General features: G+C 35.5%; 1 protein-coding gene across 4 annotated transcripts in view; it reads right to left on the bottom strand.

Moving 5' to 3' along the window:
* Positions 1-3,379: 3,379 nt before the first annotated feature.
* Positions 3,380-22,235, bottom strand: part of KIF14 (kinesin family member 14) — a 37,934-nt gene continuing 19,078 nt past the window's right edge. Inside the window, exons 21-30 of one of the 4 annotated variants that reach the window (XR_012674530.1) lie at positions 21,644-21,744; positions 18,997-19,091; positions 18,011-18,232; positions 17,679-17,863; positions 16,923-17,081; positions 16,227-16,346; positions 13,600-13,674; positions 12,821-12,959; positions 7,651-12,684; positions 3,380-6,948 (exon numbers count right to left, since the gene is read on the bottom strand). Coding sequence is in view for 2 of the 4 variants with exons in the window: in XM_075156523.1 (XP_075012624.1) it covers positions 12,293-12,684; positions 12,821-12,959; positions 13,600-13,674; positions 16,227-16,346; positions 16,923-17,081; positions 17,679-17,863; positions 18,011-18,232; positions 18,997-19,091; positions 21,644-21,744 (1,488 nt within the window). In the remaining 2 variants the exon portion in view is untranslated. Of the gene's footprint in view, positions 6,949-7,126; positions 12,685-12,820; positions 12,960-13,599; positions 13,675-16,226; positions 16,347-16,922; positions 17,082-17,678; positions 17,864-18,010; positions 18,233-18,996; positions 19,092-21,643; positions 21,745-22,235 lie in introns of those variants that run through there. The other 3 variants (XR_012674531.1, XM_075156523.1, XM_075156524.1) reach the window with 3 other exon arrangements.

Below are 22,235 nucleotides of genomic sequence, written 5' to 3'. Positions count from 1 at the left end.
AGTAATAGAAGTAATAGAAAACAGATCAGATGTGCACACACACAAGAACGTGCTTACTCTTTATTTATAAAGAAAACATACTAGCACGGAAATCCATTACATACCAGGTTTAGAAGAATCTAACAGGAATCTAATAACTTGGTCATAAACCACTATTCTACATGAATATGGCTTTTATTGACCTCTTTTGATCATAAAAAGAGTATTGATAAGCTGTCAAAAGAAATGTACACAGCTCCCAATTTATGCAAACAAATACTCAAATATTACAATCAGAAAAAGTGACTGCAAAAATAATCTTATTCAACACAAAAGACAATTTTGTGCATTCAGAGTTATATTTTCAATTCTGTAGTAATAGAATTTTTATTATTACATCTTATTGTGACTATACAGCCCAAACAGAAATGGGAAAAAGAGCTGGTGCGCTGCACTGCCTACAGAATTATTACGTTCCTATTGAAAATGCCTGGCAGATGACCCCTTCCTCACAAAAAACATAGGACATTAAGATATTTCGTGACAGGGGAATCTCTATAAGCAGTAGTCACCCTAATGCTGTGTAACTGTAAAAAGTATCAGCACCCTGCTAAATATATGGTTTCCACATTCTAACACCTAGACAAAGCAGAGAAGTATTTCAGAGTCACAGTATGCCTTTAGCCTCAGAGAAACTTCCAAATTTAACTTAAATGTACCAGCCACAAGAACTTATTTTTAGGTTTAACTGCTTACGTGCAATGTTCAACATTTCCAAAATACTGTGATGATTTTCAATACTGTTTACAAAAAAGTTTTTTTAGATACTATGAACAACAAATTCTTTCAAGGATTTCTTCTTTCATGTTTAGAATTTTGTTTTTCTCTGAAAGCTCCAATTATGTGAGAAATCAGGACAGAAGCCAACTATGCTGTTTTGCACCTCTGTGCATTTGTGAAGAACACTTCACTGATGTCTTTACTTCTCCGTGCAGAGAATGCTGGTAAATGCCCTCTCAGGACAGCATTGCTTGGTTAAAGCACATAGCACAGAACGATCTTTATTCGTTGGACATCATAGCCTACCAATACAGTGTTGCCAGTGCAATGTGTCATAAATGTGTTTTATGTATTGTATATCTTACTGAAGTCTCATCTTTCCTAGAGCACTGCTGTAAACTAATAGCATGGAAGTCTAGTCTCAAGCACAGTGAAAAGGGGCCATTAAACTGACAGATTAAAAAGCAGGTTCCTCTAGGGTTCTAGGTACCACACATGTTCATCTAACATCAGTATTAAAAAGCACAGGCAAGCAAAACTGCAGGGCTCACTACATGCAGTGCTCTTAAGTTCAAGTAATAAAGCCTACTTCATCTATTACTATATAGGATGGTGTCTACAGCTCGTTTGTAGTTAACTAAGTTCTTCACAGTGTTATAACTGTACCATGCAAAGCGTGTACTGTTTTCAGTTAAACTCTGGCAACAACTTATACATAGGCTATTCCCTAAAGGTTAAAAAATACCACCTCAGCTAAGCAAATCCTGCTGAAGTTAAGAATCTATTTCTTCAATAAGAGCTGTTCATAAAGATATAATTAGACCACTGATTTGCTTTGCAGCTGAGAGATAGGAACCATCTAATCTACTTGAATACTTTCTCCCCCCATCTGTTGAATGAGAAATAGCTTCTCACCTTTGCAAAGCACTTTGAGATCTACTAGATAAGAAACACTCTAGATTTTCCTGCAATTTGAGCCACAGCAGAACAGGAGATATTTTTATGATGACTCAATAGCATCAGAAATTGGAGAGGTCAAGCCGCCGGTATTATGATCCAAGTACATTAGTACTCTGCAAAGAGAAATCCTCTCTGTATATTATATCTAATCAAGAAAGGTACCTACTTCTGGCTTTCTAAAAACAAACTAAGAAAACAAACAAAAAAGCAACCTCCAACTTTAAGTGCAAGATTTGATATATACATCAGGAGATATATCCAATACTGATCTTACTGATCTGTCTGCAAAATGTATAATATTTAATATTGCTCATTAATTGAAAAAAAAAAAAATTCTTTTTAAACTGTTGCTTTCATTTCACATCTACTCTTAGGTTTTGTTAACCCCTTTATTCCATTGCAATGCCACTAAAATGCAGACAAAACAGTTCTGGAAGAATCCCATGCTACCAAGACACAGTTAATAAAATAGTTTCTAAACCTGTGGTCTGAGTTTTTGCAAGCACAGTAATTGACAAGTTGGATTGCTTCATACTCATTTTTATGCTTTTATTGGAGGGGTGGGATTGTGAGTAAATGCAGATTGCTCAGTAAACAAGGAATCTCTCTCAAAAAAAAAAAATTCCGCCCGCATCTGATTTACAACCTCACTTTCACAAGAAGCATAGCCAAGGCTGGAGAAAGACAAGTATAGTTTATCTCAGATCTTCTTAGACATTTGGATACAGCTTGAAATTATGATGTAAGGCATAGTAACAAACACCAGGGATTATTTTAAACAAGGAACACAAAAAAGTTATTAAATAAATAATTCTTGAGTATTGAGCTTCTCTGAAGACATTGTCAGGTTTTCCCAATAATAATTGTGTCTTATTCAGTGCAAATATAAATCTTAATAAACTGCAGTTTCACCATTAGAACACATTTACAACAACTTCTATTTACAAAGTTTACCTGTTAACCTGTTAAAAACCAAAAGATTGTAAGCTATTTCTTACCTACCAGTTACAACAGAAAACAACAGAATTTCTGAGTTCCATTCTGAATTTCATCCTAGACCCACTATGTGACTTGTGGGAGAGACAAGGAGGAATAAGGAGCCCTGTGCAGCAAAACGTTAGTTTATTTGTAAGCTTTGGTGATTTTTGGTGATTATTTTGGTGATTAGAAGTCGCTGAAGAATGAACTTGAAGTTAAACAGGCATAAGATTTGCTTCACTGGGCCATCATCTCTAGTAGCGTTACATTTTCCAATATTAAATCTGAGCCTATAAATAAAATTATTTTTTCTGTGCTATCCATGTGAACATCACAGCAAAATTTATTCCTTGAGATTGATTATATAGTTAGGCCCACTATTTTAGAAATATAGTTGTGATATTGATAAACATGGTTATTGAACTATATTTTGCACAAGCAAAATTACATGCCTTTTTTTTAATAGTAACTTTAATACACTGAAAATGCTAAACTAACAGTATGAAAAATAAGTCTAGGATAGTACGTACTTTTGCATATAATAACAGCCATCTTCATCATTACAGCTATACTACAGCTGTCATATAATTACTTAAGGGAATATATAACAGAAAAGTTATCCTATAAACTACACAAATCCTCAAACAAACAGGTTTTTCTGTAGAAACTAATTTTTTACAAATATGATATGAGTGTTAACTTTCAGGTGGCAACGGGATTCCTTCCATGCTTGGTTAGGAGATGCTGCCTAAAGGGCACGTAACTGGTACACCCTTGTGAAACACTTCCATCTAGTGGCTGCAATAGGAATACTACGAACTGCTGAAGTAAGTTGCGACGTGGAATACAAATAGCTGATACAATCTTCTAGTAAACAATCCTCTAATGAACGGCTTAATATTTGACCAAGCTTTTCCACCACCTTACCAGAGGGAAAAGAAAAAAAAAAATCACCACATCAAATATCCATCTTGAAACTACTCTTTTCAGGAAACACATGGTATAGCCAGCAGAACTTCTCTAAAATAAAAGAAAAAATCCGAAATTATGAAAGTCTAGAAATTTTTGTTACCATCCACCTTTTTCTGAGAATGCTGTTCAGGGACTGTGCTGTTAAGTGGCAGAATTAAAACAGTTAAGAGAATCATGAAAGAAGTGTTAATAAGTGGCAAATAGTTTTGCATAGAGAATTACTGAATCAGCCCTGGCAGTGGGAGATTTTAATTTTACGGTAGAACTAAGCAGGGAATAGCCCAGCTATCTCCTGAAATAGTCATGGGACATGGCAGCACACCAACAAAGGAGAAGACCAGCAAGGGCTCTTCCTGCTGGAGTATTTCAGGGGGCCGCAGTCTAACAAAAGCTATGTCTAGAGCACTCTATATGGATCCCCCAGACACATGAAGCTAGAGCCAACTCCCTGCAGCCTCTCTGGGGCAATCCCAGAAGGAAATGACCCTCTGACGACAGCAGCAGTAGAAAGAACAGCATGGGTTCAATTCTGTAGCATTAGCCACAGCTGTCTAAGGTGACTATTTAGAGACACATTTACAAAAGCTTTATGCAAACAGGAAATAAATTATCCAATACCCTCATTGCATTAGCCCATTGCTTATCACTCTTTTGCTACATACCACAAACCTCACAGTGCTACCTAATAGCACCTTGTAAGCATTTTGACATAGCAGTCTGGATTCCCTCTCCTGATAACCAACAAAATTAGAACAACTAGTACACTGTTGCACAGCAGTATGAGGAGTACAAAGGAACACCGTTGCATACTTCCCTTTGGACTGTGTGTTACGTGCTCAGGGTGGGGGGTAAGCATAGTATAAAAAATTTATATATATTATACACACACTTCACAACTCGATTAATTATCTTGTAGAATGATCCAAGTTTATGAGATTAAACTTGCATATTACTGGTCATAATCAAACAAGAACTGAAGGCCAGCTAAGTTAACACTGATGTAAGCATTTCTGATTTTATCTTCATTAAACAAATACTTTTTTAAGAATATAGTTCAGTATTTTAGGGGTAAGAAGCAGCACTGAAAGAATTTCCTTGTAAGGGGAGAGGGAAGGGGGAAAACAGAAGACCGACAAACTGAGTCCTATTTATCAACTTTGCTATTACTATTGAAGATAGCTCAGGATTGTTTTATTCCACACTTACCCTTCTGACTTTCTCAAGTCCTGTGTGGTCAAGTGTTCTTTTAAAGAGCATTTAGGACACCTACTTTCAGCATACTCTAGAATTAAACTACAGGACAATTTACTTCTGAAGCAAAGTATTGACATTAAATATCATTTAATTTATACATTTCAACTTCACATTTTTCAATTCAACTCAGGTTTTTTTGTCTCCTTGTATACATGACTGTATACGAATAGTAAAGTTATGATACAAACTACCAATAAAGAATTTCAGATTCTTTCAGATTCAATTTGGTGGTCAGAAAGTTGATTTACATTTTCTTTCCCTCTCCCATGTATGTCGATCATCATCTTCAATAGTTGATGCTTCATAAAATCCATACTTAGTTGTCATTATGCATTCAATTTTTAAGCAGTAAGATTTTCATTTTACATTTATAAAAAATGCAATAGTGCATTTAAAAGTTCTGTGATTAAAGCAAATAAATATCCTGAAAAGGATAATTCTTAAAAATGTTGTATCATTACTTTTACATTTAATATTTCATTAATACAATTCTGAATTCCATCCCAGAATTGCGTTTCATGGTGTTAAATCCCTGAGGAATGCCAGCATGAGTATTTTGCTATACTGAGAAACACACCCAAATTCCCCCTAGCCACCAATAAACTTGATGGAACGCGCCATGGTAAAAGCTATTGCAGTAGCACAAAGTCTTAGCAGAGGATCAGACTTCCATTGCAGCAGTTACTAAACCAGGTTATCCTAGTTCAGGTAGTTTACAGTCTAAATAGGGCACAACAGATTCCCAGAACTAGGGATGAGGAGGAAACATACAGTTAAAATAAAAAGCAGTAGACTTTAACAGGAAACTGGAAAAGTGGTCACGTGAATGAATACACCTGTTCAAAATTCTAAAGATTCTCTAAAAACTCAATACCAAGGCCTGAACAAATCCTTAGAAGGCAGCCAAACTCATTGACACAACTAACTGATAAAAAAGTATTAGAAAAGTATCACCACAACAAAGACGTACAGAACAATAGCCATCCTGTTTCCTCTTCAGGAGCTCAAAGTAGTAAAAATTATTTTTCAGCTTTTAGGAAATAAGTTTTACTTCATATCTATGACTCATTCTTGCACCATTACTATTTTGCAAATATGCCTCCTATGCTTATATATGTAAATGCATATCTAGCTAGCTATATATATACACCTTCATGTTTGAGTGCAAGATTTTGTACAAATATGTCAGTATGTAACATAGCTTCTCATTTTTCCAAGATGAACAATCTCTTTATCAATACCATCGTTTGCACACTAGGGGGAGAGGTAGAAATGCATTAGCGCAATGTAATTTTCTACTACAGATAATTAACACACATATCATCTTAACATAATTCAGTAAAAGAGTTTTATACCAATATATGATACAAATAGTTAGGTAGGCTGTGAGACCAAAACCAGCGTTGTACCAGTTAAAATGCACTTAAAACTTGTAGTTTGACATTTATTTAAATCACTACAAATAACATTTGAACAAATCCACAGACTTTTAATAACATAAAGCTAAGTAGTCATGGTTAATTTGTTGGTTGGGTTTTTTTAACTTTTGAAGTTTGTCTCTATGCTATACATATATGAGAAAAAAATTGAACTATTCAGACAATAGCATATACTAATGTAAGTGAAGTATTTGTTATTAAGCTACTAGAATTGTGTAAAGATTAGCAAAGTAATGCTTGCAACAGGCTTAAGGAATTTGCATGAAAGACACTGAGTATATTTTAACTCCTTAGAAATACGGGGGGGGTGGTTTGGGGTTTTTTGTTTGTTTGTGGTTTGTTTGGGTTTTTTTAATTACAGATGACTACCACGAGGTTTTTCTGATACTTTCTTTCCTTTCCCTGAACTATTCATACCTCTTTCTCATTACAATTTAATTGGACTTACTTCAGTTAATAGAAGTACTCAAAATTAACTCAGATTGAAAGATACCTGAAATAATATTTTTTTATGTTGTCTGTGGTGCTCGCTTGTTGATGAAACGTTAGCTCTGGAGACCTCTTTTTCAGTTTTGTCCCGTTTTTACTGCAACAATCAAATTATATGAATGTTGATTAGATTATATGTGCCATCTCCTATTCTAGAAACCAATATTATCATGAACATAAACATACCAAGACAACAAGAACAAACAAAAGAAGAGGGCAGGAAAAAATTCAAGAGTAATCAAACCTTGTTACATAGATTGATTTCAAGTCCTAAAAAGAGCAAAAAACAAAGAAAAGATAGCAATTTTTTTTAATATATACATATAAAAATAAAATATTAGAACTTCAAAAAAAGCAAACAGCCCTTCCATGGGAAAACACATAAACAATCTCAGATCCTACTGAAAGCTAGGAAGGGAATTAAAATGCTGTCCTAAAATAATAACAACAACAACAACCACCACCCAAAAACCCACCTTACCACAAAATCAGAAAAGTTGAAAAACGTGCGAAAGCAACAGGACTCATCTAATCACAGTATGTTAGAGTATATAAATAATAAGAAATTTCTTGTCCAAAAATAGCTTCTATTTGCAGAGACGAATCAGATGTAGTCTCCTCTTCTGCCTGCAGATGCCATTACTGGATCAAATTAAACCTAAACCACAGCTTCTCATTATTCTTCTCCTAGAGTATTCTCACAAGTCAGAGAGTGCTAGAAGAGTTTACTTATGCTTAATTTGTACCACTAGTACATGTTCTTTAAAAAGCATTTTTTCCTAAAAGTACATTTACATACATCAATAAAGATGGGCTAACATTGTTTGACGGCTTCTCAAGTAATCCAGCGTTCATATTCCGACGATATACTTCTCCCAGGACTGTTATCTTTACCTGAAACAAAGATGTTTCTCATTCCTGATTAGGGTAAAAATGAAGAGTTCAGTGCCTAATCACAGTTAGTTTGACTCCCATGGCTTTACTAATTTCCACAACAAAAATCAATTTACATGATGGTTTTTTGCAGTATTTTACCTCGTGTATTAATGCTAGATGATGTTAAAATGTGTAATTTTATTTTCCCACTATTAAACAAATAAAACTAGAGGCTGAGTTGTAAAAAGCAGTAAAGTAGCAGATCAATGATCTCAGAATCATTATGTATTTTTATTAATGTAGTACTATTTTTCAAATAAAGTATTGAACTGAAGAAATACCCATTTCTTATTAACTTCTTTAAGCAACTTCTATTATGAAGAGAATTTATTTCAATAGTTAGATTTTTCTTAGTTTCGTATTTTCAGATGAAACCAGGGTGCAGAAGTCTGAATACCCCACCTCCCCACTTTATATTTAAAATTAAAACAAAGCCCCCCTTTTTTTCTTTTATGTTAGTCAATAAAATCCATGGGTCAAGCACATAAAGTTCTAATTACTTTTTACCTGAAATCTGACTGAAGAATATTTTCCTGAGAGAATAAGAGAGGACATTAAAGGAAAGAATCCAACAACCAAAAAAAAAACCAACTGCAAAACACAAACAACACAACGACAAACCACCCACAAACTACAGATTACATCAATGCATATAACAAAGTAAAGCCATCATAACTTCAGTAAACAATACATCCATTCAGGTGTCTCAACATTTTTTCATAACACTTCCCACTCCCACCCTGTGCACCATGCATGTTCCTGACTGTTCACTCCACGTTTCTTTCAGGGACACAGAGATGAAGACTGTAGGTTTGAAAACCCCAGAGAAAACCTTCCAAGACCAAATTTAGTGCTCTTAGCAGAAGCATGACATTAGCGACTAAGCTTCAGCCACAGCCATAAAAGCCCCATCTATGCAATTGTGTGTGAATGGGCTTTATTGATACCTATGGCTGCAGATGGAGAAATAGTAACCAGAAAAGATTAGCCAAAGAGAGGAAGCATACATGCTGAGGGGTATAGCACATCAAAGTCTCACAGGTAAGCCAACATGAGCCTCCACTTCAAAGTCAGAAGCTCACAGTTGTTGCTCCAACCTTCTAGCTATGAGTGATTTTTATGTGTGGGTGCAAGTGAAGTGTGAAGGAGTAAGTGAACGTACTGTGTGAACAGTTATCTGCTGGAAGTAAACATCTTAATTCTATTAACAACAGTTAATTAATAAAAGGTGTTTTAATAAATACTGGTTGTGATCCGACTCCCATCTCACTTCCCCCATCAGAGAAATTTACACCACCAATATATATTCCTGCGAAAGTAATTAACTTTGTGACATACTAAGTAAAAACTCTACTTAAATTGCACTGTTTTGCTGTCTGTTTTAGGTTATGGTTTAGAAGAAACTCCAAAGGTACTATCACAAGAAGATTTTTCTTTGTATTACCACTATCTAACAGAAGCTATCTAGACCCCGACTTTACAGTCAGATCTGCAAAAATGCAAGATGGTGAAAATATCTGGACCATCCTGCACAGCCCTTTATTTCAGTAATATTAGGGTCTACTTCATTTCACCACTGAGCCTAGCAGGTGATGCAGATACTGTGTACAGCCATGTCAATTCCTCTGCTGACCTGGGCTTAACCCACACTACCTCCAACTCCTTGGAAAGGCTAGTAAAATAATGTACCATTCAAATCAATCCATCCCAAAATCTGCCTGCTATGATCCCAATTCCTTGACGTTCATAATTTATAGATGGACTAGCCTATAGTTATAAATATACCTTACGGTATATTACACCAATAGATTACTGGAGCCTCAGCTAGGCTTGTTGATGTATTAATGCAATATGTTATGAGAGCACTAGCTCACTCTGATGATGTATAGTCACCGTATATATCATAAGAATGAAGTACTTCAATGATGTATAACTGTAACGAGGGCACCAAGCTGAAGAAAACACTAGCAGAAGTAGGTGTTGTTAACATATTACTCTAAAATGTGAATATACTATTAAGAATGTGAATAGGAGAGAGACTGGTTAGTTGACTGATTAGACATGTTTAGTTAGCATGGAGGGGGGGAAAAAAAAACCCAACCAAAAAAACGAAGCAGCAGGAAGCTATTGGCAACATTTTCACTTATCCTGCAAAAGCTAAATTTGATGTAATTAAGGGTGCCCATCCGATACCTCAGTTAAAGCTCTATCAGAAACCCATTTGTTTGCATGGTCTCTTTCTCCTGAGTTTCAGAAAGGCTAAAAACTGAAAGTCAGTTTGAGCTCCAAGTTTGTGAAGAACTTGTCTTTCAGTTTTAGAAAGAAAAAAAAAAAAAAAACAGACAAAAAAATTCACATAATTCACAGAACTAGAAAAACCAAGATGTTTTCTGAGCAACGCTTCTCATTAAATACAAGAACAAATGCAACCATGATTAATCATCTGGACAGTTGGAACACCAGTAACACACTTGAATAATTTTGCAATGGGGACTTGACATAACACCACTATATTTATTAGCAGAAATTGGAAGGGATTGAGTATTGTGACGTTAATAGGTGTAGATTAGTTCATGAGTATTCAGACTCTGTATGTGTGCTGTTAAGTGTCTTAATAGAGGAAAGAAACATAGGTAAAGTCGTCTTTTTTTTTTTGTTTTGTTTCACTTGTGAGCTACGCAAAACACTTCTTACTAATTCAGATTTTTACACTACAATACTTTCAGCAAGGAAGTAGTACTCAGTGGCAAACAAAGGTCTCAAACAACTGTATACAGAAGAAAACTGACAAGGAATTTACATTTAAAGTTGTAAAATTGGTGATCAGTTACATGATCTAGTTTTACCCTTTACAATGCTCCCGCTTAGAAACATGATTCAGAAGAACCAGTTATGTTTTTAAAACTTTCAGCCAAATAGAAAATAATACATCTATAGAATTAGAAATATACCAGGTTTCTCTTCACTTTTAAAGCATAAAAATCTGAACAATTGAATATACTTTGTTAACCCTTAGGCAGACTTGTAAAGGCCTTGTAGGAAAGCAATTAAGCAACATCACATCTCATGTGAGAAGGAAGTTATTAGCTGCAATAAAAATTGTTGAATATTTTTGATGGCAGGACTGCACCACAAGACATTTTTTGAAAAAGTATTAAGCTATACTAGTCTTAAAAAAAACACATGTGGTTCAGCGTAATTACCTTTCCCCGTTTCCTCCAAATCAGAAAAGCACAAAGTCGCTCAATAACAGCATCAATTCTAACTATAGCATGACAGTTTTCAAAAGAAAAGGACAATTGGCTCTCTTTACTGTACTCTTTTCACAGAAAATAGTTCTAAGAGCCTGACATGTTTTCAAAGAGTGAAATTCTCAATATGTTGAGCATCTTCCCTCAGAAGGAAAATGATAGCTATGAATGTCTGGCTTGGAAGCTTTGATATATAGGGAAAAAACCTCAGGTTTTAGCTTATGAATTTCTCAGCGCTGTGAGTAAAATGTGCTAGGTCCAGGCCTCCTAGAACCCAGTATTAAAGAATAATAATTCAAATTCATTTTCATCCTTGCTCATTTTCACTAACTTCAGCCAGCAGACTGGTAAGAGGTTAAACGATGTCTACAGTAAAAAGCACAAGGAAGTAGTTGATTGGGAAAGTCCTCTATAACCTTATGGGAGGACTTACATATTATTTAGGAAGAGCTATGCTTCTAATCCACTATGAATAGTACTGAAAGTGATTTGAGCAATCAGAAGGTAAGTCACTAGCAACAACCCTCAACATGAACTCACTTCACATTGAGTTGAAGAGCACCATCATTGATACTTTAAGCCCAGATTTTTCAATGGACTACAAAACCACTAAAAAAAACATTCATCAAATAAGGTTGTAAAGTACTTTTACCATCTCTCAGTTTTCCCCTACAGAAATAAAGAGAAAATTTTTGCTTTGTTTTTTTTTTTAAAAAAAAAGAGGTTAACAAAAAAATTGGTACCTGCATCATCTACTTTTCAAGTGTCTAAGATAGGAAGGCAGTCTTCTTATCTAACTGTATGCAACATTAATGTATGTTACAAATGCTCTTCAAAGGAATCTCCTTCCACTGTTACACAAGAGTCCTAAGTCAAAGGGTTAAGATGAAGAGATGTGAATGTCCTACCAAGCATTTACTGGGTTTCCTAGTTATTGCCCAACACTTTTTAGTTTCTCCATTCACATTATCTCCAATAGATTTTTTACTGACTGCGTTAAATTATTTCTTATAGGCTTAGGTAATAATAGACTTTTATTAAAACAAAAGGCACTATATTTTAAAGTCTAAAAGCCCTTTAAGGAATTCCATTTTTTCTTTGTGAAATTTAGGGTACTTATCACAAAAAGCTAAAATTTCTTGCTAATATTATTAGTAAGCAGTATGACATTAAATGACATGATTTTATGAGGATATGTTGCTTTTCCTTCATGTAAAGGGAAAGAGTTTTCCTGAATTTCTTGATAATAGCATTTTATACCCACTGTATCCTACAAGGTGAAAGCTCTGCAGGAAACGGAGGTGAAGACTGGAGTTTATGTGTGTGTTTTGGAATCCCCTTCCGTTTCCAAGCAAATTCAACTTCACCTGTTTCAACCTGTCCTCCTTGAGTCTCAGTAGTTTCATTACAAAGAGTTTGAGATTTCAGTGATGGCTGTCCTTGTTCAAGCTCGAAATTCATAATAAGGGAATCAACCAGAGAGTCCAATTCATCCAAGTTCATAAAAGGCATGGGTATTTTCTGGATGGGATTGTTTGCAGAAGTAGAAGACAAGGCAAATAAACTGAAATAGCTGTTAAAATATCCAGCTATGACACAAATCTTTTCTGCAAAGCTCCTGAGAGGGCTTGTGTTTCTGTACGACCCTATGAAAAACAAAAGCAAGAAGAATCAAATGCAGCATTTTGCAAAGAGAGACCAAGTAGCCCTCCACCCCTCTCGCTTTACAGGTCTCCTGTAGTCCACAGGTTACTATGGACAGGCAATAACCCAGTTAAGTACCTTGTAATGTAGAAGAAACAATTTGACAGACTTCAGCTAGGCAGTGCTCCAATTCCAAGTATTTTGCAGCAATGTTAGTGCTTTTCTTTATTTCCTGATATAGAGATTCCTCTTCTGGTAACTGAGATTTTATTTCCTTCTGTATTAATAAAGAGCAATTTAAAAAGAACCAAATACATGACCGTATATTAACTATTAAACATGCTTATTATGGATTCAGTCACATAAAATAGGCCAATGCTGAAACACAAAATTAAAGCAATGCCAAGTCACAAAACGTAAGATAGCTCCAAAAAGAAGTGTAGATTGTTGACAGAAAAGAAAAAAAAAAGGCAAATGGAACTGTAAAATCCAGAAAATGTTTGGCTCTTAGAAAATAGATTAAATCATCTACCCTGGCTTTTAATTCAAAATACCAATAACTATGGCCATAAACTATTGCAGTAGTTATAACACAATTACACTAGCATTACTGAACTTGAGGCTTTCAACTTAAAAGAAAACAAAACAGGTGGTTAGGCTGTTCACGATGAGCACAAGAAGAAGGCAGATAAGATACAAGTACCTCCAGAAATACTTTAAGTAAAATTAAAATCATAAAGTTTTGAGTGGAAATGCAGTACACCAAGAAAAGTTAGCGTTCCAATCACAAGAATGCCACTGAGCCAGGAAGTGTTATCATGCAATTGTAAATATACAGAAGGTCCTTTCAATTCCTCTTCTCTGTTACATTTAAACCCCAGACTCAAAGCACACATTTTGTGAAACATTTCACTTACCTTTCTGCAATAAGAGATGTTATTTTCAAGGAATCTGGCTAATGCCACAACATTATCCTTTATTCGATTTTGAATCTACAAAGAAACTTTTAATTATATTGTACACTTGATTGACAAGTAAAAGAAGACAAAGTAAAAAGTACATGAATATTTTAGAAGAATAACAATGAACACTGGCATACTAATGAGAAAAATACTTCAAAGCGGAAGTAATGTTTTCTGCAACATAACACACAATTCTTCAAATAAAATGTTAACTGGTAGAAAACATTGTTAACTACATCTGCAAGGTTTTAAATAACCCCTTAATACCAGAGGATCAAATGAGCGAATTTAAGTATTCGCTAAAGAAAGGTTGTCCTGTAATTTTTGTATCACTGTCATTCTAAGTGGCAGGGGTAATTTCTTAGTTAACACCCTGGTGTTCTCTCCCAGACTTCACATTAGTTCCACCAGTGACAAGCATGTACAGGAATCCTGCAGATACATAGGGATGCAAGATACATAATGCTGCAAGTAAACAACGTTATCTGGAAAGCAGACTGCTCAACTCCTTTGGCTAGAAACATGAAGCATTTGGGAATTAAGCAAGCAGATAGGAACATAAAAGGATTTTGGACAGTTTCACTATTATCTGTAGGATTAAGAATGACAACAGTGAAAACCAGAGTAGGAAGGAATTTTTGCTTTCTTTGAGACAAGCAATTTATCACTCCTCGCCAACTGATTTGAACCTTTTATCCCAGGCCATGTATTACAGATTTTTGAGTAGTAACAAATTCTTCAGAAATAAGTATTTTATATATCCCAACTCAATAAGGAGATTTTCTTATTGGCCACAGTTCTGCAAATTTCTCAACTTTGAAGAAAAAGAACAAAAATAAAAACACATGAGGCAGAAGACAGGATTGCTCAGACACAGATAAACTGTCACCTTTGATCTTGCATGCTGTCTGTACAAAATATTTATTCATAGGAAAAGTGGCAGAACAAGCCTATATATACCAACACTGAAAAGAAGCACGGATACCGTATATATATAGTACCTTGCTGAAGAACATTTCAATCTTTCCAAAGTATTTCCTTGGAATTCAGCCAGGCTTTCTGTCAAAATGGCTCACCCACTAAGAAAGTGGCATATTTCTAAGGGATACTCTAGCTTTCCTACTGGAATTTTCATAGAGTCACAGAAATATTTTTAACTATGGTTCTTATTTCTTATACTTTATTCTCTACATTGCATAACTCCCTATAGTATCATCTTCCTCACGATTTGTCACCTAAGCAAAGTAAGAGCACAAAATAACAGGCTGTAGCTTAAAATAAGCCCCTCCAGGCAGAAACCAAATAACCCACTACTGAATTCAGCACGTAATGAGGTCTGTTCTGCTTTAAGTGTCAAAATACACTAGACACACCAATAATAGTATGTTTGTTTCATGACAGAGCAACTCCTCCCCAGAAGAACTCTGGTTTCAGCATACTGGGGAAAAAAAAAAAAACCTAAAACCAAAACCAAATCTCTTCAATTTGATAAAATATAACTGCTAAACTGTTAGGGGGGGGGGGGGGGAAGTACGCACACATCTGTTTATTATGAGGTAGTAGGAATGTCTTTTCTTAAAATTACAAGAATAATTAAATTGAGGTCTTATTATGAGAAATAAAAGCTTCCCATTGATGTAATTCCTCTTCATATTAAAATAAATTTGAAAGGTGACAGGAACAACTCATTAATACAATAGAAATAATTTGCTGAAACTTTCCTATAAAGTGTAATACAGAGGCTGCTCAAATTAAAATACCACTGCTGCTTATCAACCTGGAAAGTATTTGAAGGTCAGCTGTGATTTCTGTGGATGACACGAAATCAAACAGGACATTTCTGACTTCTGTGCTATCAAATAGCTACTTTAGTCAAACAATTCCCCTCTAAAGTGCCCAATTCATGGAAGTGCTTCAGCACACCCCAAGCATTAAGCACATGAGAAGACTAGCTCTTAAAAGATAACACTGAACTATTTTAACATTTAGATAGCATACTATTTGGGACTAGGACTGTAAGAACAATGTATGACAAAATGAAGTCTTCAAACTTTATAATAATCTTCTTGACAACAACAGTGAGCGTAGTAATAGCAGAGGTGATTACTGTTATCAATATAAACTAACAATTAACTTTCAGAATCATAAAGTATGATATATTAAATATGCAACCTTTTTACGAAACAAACAGTAGTACACAGAATAAAAGGTCCACTTTCTCCTTTGCACCAGTTTTCATAGTCTCCCTCTTTCATGGTTACACTGAAATTTTACACAAAATGCCCTCCAATGCACAGAGAAATCGTTCTAAATAAAATACACTTAAATGTTCAGTCTATATATGGGTGAAAGGCTAAACACTGTAAATAATTCTGCAGGATTATAGTCAATATTCCCACTTACCACCCATCTGAAACCTTACTAATCATAACTGTACAATCATAATAACCTTACTAATAACCTTACTAATCATAACTGTATTCCTACTATAAACTTTCTAGACAGAATTACTGAAAAATAAAAGGACGTGATCAAGTGCCTCTAAGATACAGTAGTAGTTTTTAATCTTACTTTCATCTCACCTCATTTTGCGGATAGTGTTTCATGAGTTCTTTCTGCACCATTCTTGCTTTTTCCTGTACAGTATCAATGAGAAACTCCAGCCCTGAGCCTACTCCATCATAAATGGCAAGTACAAAGTCCTTTTAAAATAAAGGTTCAAAACATAATGATTAAAGGAATTGATACGGCCTTGAAATAAAACAGATTTTTCCGTAGTGGGCTAGAAACGTAATTCTGTTTTGAGCAAATTGTTCAGTGTTGGTCTATTCAGTCACATGTCATTCTTGGACCAGAGGGGCTCAGCACTTTAACCTCCTTTTCTTAACTTTCTTCAGATTTCTGAAAATTCTATGTGTTACTTAATCACAGATTACTGAAATAAGTATTGAATTTCAGTGAAATAGGTAGACTTGTACAACCTCAGTACAGATACAATCCTAAAAGCACAGTACTACTTTCTCTTTATAGGTGGAGGTTATACAGATTTAAAATGCAGGTTTCTTTAACAAAATAAAAAAAACAATTTCAAGGATATTAACACATATCCATTTTCACCATAAAAATGAAGTATTAGATAAACTCTGAACATACATATAACAATTTGGTCAACTGCATTAAGTAAAAATTTGCTTCTGAGCACAGTTACTGAAATTAAATGTGATGTCAACATTAAAATTACTACTTCTAATCACTATTTCTAATAAACATTTTTTCACCTGTAGACTAGTTGCAGGAATGTTGTTCTCCTCAGAAAAGGAAATATCAGCTCTTGTGACTACTGCCAAGTGTCCTATGTATTTCATTGTTTGTTTTACTATTTGGTTTACTTTGCTCCATGCTTCTGTTACCATCGAGGATATATCTGAAGAACATCCCTGAGAAATAAAGGCATATCATTCACTGAAGCTAGAAAGCATCTCTGGTCAAAGAGCACACGCTTTCTGTAACGCAAGAGTTTGTAGCACACAATAGCTTGAGGCATTTTCAGCTTTACATCTTCCTACTTCCAATGGCTTATCTACTACAGCTAAAAGACCATACCTTGCAGTCACAGAGAAGAATGGTATCATTATACTTACACAGTTAAAAAAAAATTACTCTTCACAAGGCTGTAGCATGAACAAGAGTAATATTTACCGGCCGCTGGTTTATAAATTTATAAACAGTAGCACTTCACAATCTAAATTAGCATGTGCTCTTGTCACAGCGTGTTTTATTTTCCCCTTTTATGTTTAAGAGCCTATGCTATTGTCAGGGCCTGGGCACAGAAAGGTCTGCATTACTCTGAACTAGCATATGAAAGTACCAGTTTAGCCAGCAGAAATGCACCCTTTGCTGTTCATCTTCCTTAGGTGTGTCCATTTGTCATTGCATACATTGGACATTTAAGTGTTTTTAACAAGTTTGTAGTAAATATTGCATTAATGCATGGAACTTCTCTACACACAGATGAATTCTTTAACATACTTTACCTGCAATAGCAACTGTAAATAACCTCCCAAGTTCTTTACTTCCTGTTTTATTTCTTCATCAACTTTTATACATCCAGGGCACTTTTGGACATTGTTAAGCCAGAGCTTGGTTAGAACCACAAGCCGGTCAAAAGCAGAGATAATTCTGATGCTGTAGGACTGAGCAGCATGATGAAGAGAGAAAACTACAAGAGAAAGAGATCTATCAGAAGGTCTCCTTTGCAAATGAAAGTAGGAATGTTAATTCTTCTGATAGGCAAACATATGAATGCTTGTGCATCTGAAAGACGAGTCATTAATAATGTTTAAACTGTTATGAAAATGAGACTTACAGTTTTCTTGACATTCTTCATCTTGCTGTTCATAGGCTTTTGAAATGGCAGAGACTCCAGAGAAAATGGTAAACAAATTAGTTAGGAGACTATCTGCTATGCTCTTTCCTCCTTTGTGATTCTGTTCCAATAAATCTAAAGCTGAACTTATAGATTCTTTGCAAATTCCTGGAAGAAACGATTCAGAAAAGCTTGGGCATATGCTGGACTTATTCTGTGAACCTGTATGATGTAAAAACAAAACATATATGCAAGAAACTCTTCATATGAGTGAGCAGTCGGCATGTCTTTAATGACTACTTTATATTGCTTCTTCAGCAATGTTCAACTACTAGACGTAGCAAATCAGAAAAAAAGTGTATACAATGTTCTACATAGTTTCTAGATTCAGTTAGTACAAAGACAAATTCCATAGTGAAATTCTTTAACAGACACATCTTTTTCAACAATCGAACCTACAGAGAGACAGAAAATAACAAAATCCAGCCAATCTAAAATAACTGCATGCATAAAACTATTTGGAAAACTGAAGCATCTAGTATTTCAGGAAAAAGTTTATAAAACCTGACAAAAAGCTTGGGGAAGCCTCAGTAGTTGAATGAATAGCAACAACTCAAGCAAACAAAGTCTCCAAGTTGTTATATCAGGATTCATCCTCTGGCAATTTGTTACATGAACTATCATCTTTCTCCAGTTAACCCGCATAGTTAAGCGGAGTAATGTTTTAGATAAATTTCTTAAATAAAGGACATAAGTGCTGGTCAGGAAGTTTTTGCCCTAAGAAAGCATAATCAAAAATACCAAAAAACCCCTACTGTTAACAGCTTGACATCATAAACTTGAAGATACTATAAACGGGACATTTTTCATTTTATTTTCCCCACACTTTTTCTTTAAACGACTATTAGAAGTGCGTGTGTTTTATACATGTAATAGTTTCAAGTTCTCAGTATGAAATGAAAGGTGTTCTGCCATATAGTAAGTACCTGATATATAGGAAGTTTGTATATTCCGAATTGGTTGTAATTTTATCTCAGACAAACATCCAGAAATTCTCTTGTTCTTCATGAAACTTCTACTTCTAGAAAAGGATGATAGAGTGAAAAAATGAAAAAAATTTAAAAGAAATGAATCTCCCTCCCCATACCCACTGAAAATTCAATGAATGTTAACAGACATCAGGCAAACAAAATAAACATCTACTTTTAATTAATGGAACACAAAACGTAAACCACAGTGAAAGCAAGACAATACAGTCCATAGGATGGATCCTACTTACTTTCCTCAGGCTCTTGCTACTGTAGCAGGATCTTCATTCCACATTCCCATTTTTAAGCTACCGGTTTATTACTGGATTATTATCATCTAGAACTTGAGACAAAACACATTGCTTTCCTACCTACTGGGACCATAGAAAGCAGACATGTTGGCTTTTTTTGATCTTGTTTGCTGGACAGAATGAATTGCTTTTGGAAAGCCAGACAGGAGGGCTTTTCTTCTTGGTAGAAAGCAGATGTTCTGTAAAGTTCTCCATCATCAGTTAGGCAAGTTAATTCAGCTTCTCTGGCCTGCATTTGGGTGCTTAGCTGTCAGTGCCCAAGGCCAGCTCTTGGTAAGAGAATTGTTTGAGAAGCCTCAACCAGCCTGGAAGAGGTTAAAGAAACAGCTGGAAGTAGACTCAACAGGGGCTCCCCAACTTTTCTTGGAGCTGCGTTTAAGTTGAGTCTCCTGCCCTTGGTCCTGCCTGACTTACACTGCAGTTGTGTTGTAACCACGCCTGTGCCTGGCCATGCACGCCAGGCATGGACCTGCAGATTTGACTTCCCAGTTTGACCTGGGACCTTGTAACGATGGCTGTGTCAGGCAATCACTGGACTGCAGGCTGACCCTGCCAACTGTCCCTGAACCTAATCCTGACTCACTGAGCCTATTTCCCAGCTTAACCTCAGCCCTGCCTCATCGTTACATACTCACCTGTGGGTCTGGACTGTTGGCTGACCCTGGTTACCATCACCAGACCTACTCTGCTCACCTCACTCAGGTACTGTGGGGCTAGGCCCTTTTTTGCAAGGGCACTGCCCTGTCTACCCTGTTGTCACATTCAGCCCCGACCTGCCCTTTCCTTTTGGAACAGCCTGTCCTTTATGCTTCATGACACTACACATCAGGAGCACCAAATCTTGAAGTAGCACATGGAATTCAACTTATTTCACCAGTATGTGTGACTAACATCAGTTAATCGCTGTCAATGCAGCATGCAATGCCGATTTCCCTTTTCCAGTGCCTTTTCTTGTTCAGGTCAGCTTCTGTTGTTGCATTTTTCAAATAGGCAGAACAAAGCCAAATACACTTGAGATTCAAGGCCAGGTTGGATGGGGTCTGGTAGAAGGTGTCCCTGCCCACAGTAGGGGCGTTGGAACTAGATGATCTTTAAGGTCCCTTCCAACTCAAACCATTCTATGATTCAAGAACACACATAATAATACTGTCCAGAAGGCAGCATTAGACAAAAAAAAGTATTCCAACATTATTCTATCATTAAAACAGTATTTAGACTAAAAATAAAGAAACTGTTTATCCATTGCATTCTTCTCAGATAACTTTTGTCTACTTGGAATGGTCAGGAATGTTTTCCAAAATTTACAGTCAGATAAACTGACCTGCTTTACAGCAGAATAACAATAGTCATATTGGCTGCTACCCACTAGCAAAGCTATAATTAAGGATCTATTAGCATTTTTGTTATAAGCTACAACTTGCACAAGTTTGCAATTCAGTTATAAATATTGTTACAAGGCTAAAACTTCAAATACAAGGTCCCAGGCCAGCTCCAATTTACTCCTTAAAAACAATGCTTTCAGAATTGTTATAGAATTGTGAAGAAAACACATTCACATTTCACTCTGCACTGATGATATCTGGATACATGGTTTAGAAAGCCTTATATAAGTTTTGACAAAATACACTTCTGGGCTTGGAGGAACTTTTGTTCATAGTTCTTGTCCATGAGGAAAGATAAGAGCAGAAGAGGAAAAACTCATCAGTTGGCACAACGTATGGGGTAAGTAAGGATGGGAACAGATGTCCAAGTGCCTATTTAAAATCACTTGTGTAACTAATTAAATACATGGGTATCTATAACCTTAACCTGTGGGTCCTCTGCAGGTTAATTAAAACTCCTGTGCTACAGACAAATGTATCAATTTCTGAGATAGCTTTCTGAAATAATTGGGAACAGCCTTTAATTACCTCCAGCCAGTTGTCAATAGTCATACATAAAACCTTCTGGCAGTGGTCAGACATACATTGCATATATGCTATGCCTGACCTCAGAAACATTACTGTTAATCTGCCAAACTGTTTTAGTGGGTATGCAATTTTTATTAGCAACATATTGCATACTAACACACATTTCGTAAGTGAAGCCAGTAAAGCATAGCAAGGTAACATTTAGTTTAAACTTTCCCCACTCCTCACAAATGTATACCTAACTTTTCATTTAATTTCTAAGTTTGACATTATAGTAAGGTAAGAGAAGAATTAATAAATAAAAGACTGCATGTTTAGATAATTACACAAATTATTTTTTGCTTTGTTTTAAGCGTAGATGAAGGAGCTACAAATTAGTATCACCTTCTTCTGGAAAGGGAGGAAACTGAGGCATCTGAAAGGTCAGGTTCCCACTCATCAGCAGGGTCATAAAATACATCAGCAGCTTTATTGCTATCATTACTCTGAAAAAATAAAGAAAACACAGGGAGGGGGGAAGCGGGTTAAACAGAAATAGAGTGATAATAATGACATATGAATGAAGACAACATGTTCTACTAGCAGTAGAACAGTAGTTTTAATGTTTTTTCTTTTGTTAGGATATGTATAATCTAGAGCATAGAGCTCTAAATTGAGGTGCAAGTGTTTGAAAACAAACTGTAACAAGCTAAACATTTAGTGAAGACACCTAGCTACCCAGCAATTGAGATACAGGAACACCAAGTACAAAACATTTTCACAGCTCTCTCCACATGCCAGATTTATTAAAAATCTAGGCATGTAATTTGCAATTTTTATTTATTTTTATATCTTGATTTGTGTGACAGTTTTAGCAATAGTTTTCTACAGGAAATAAAATCCAGTCTCTGATATTGCCAATATTACTATTATTTTAGTAATAAATATGGCAATATTCTTCTGTCACTGGAAATACTTGCATATTACAGAGTTATAT

Source organism: Calonectris borealis, chromosome 8, assembly GCF_964195595.1.
Source record: "Calonectris borealis chromosome 8, bCalBor7.hap1.2, whole genome shotgun sequence".
Lineage (NCBI taxonomy): Eukaryota > Metazoa > Chordata > Aves > Procellariiformes > Procellariidae > Calonectris > Calonectris borealis.
This window is presented reverse-complemented; position numbering and strand designations above follow the sequence as displayed.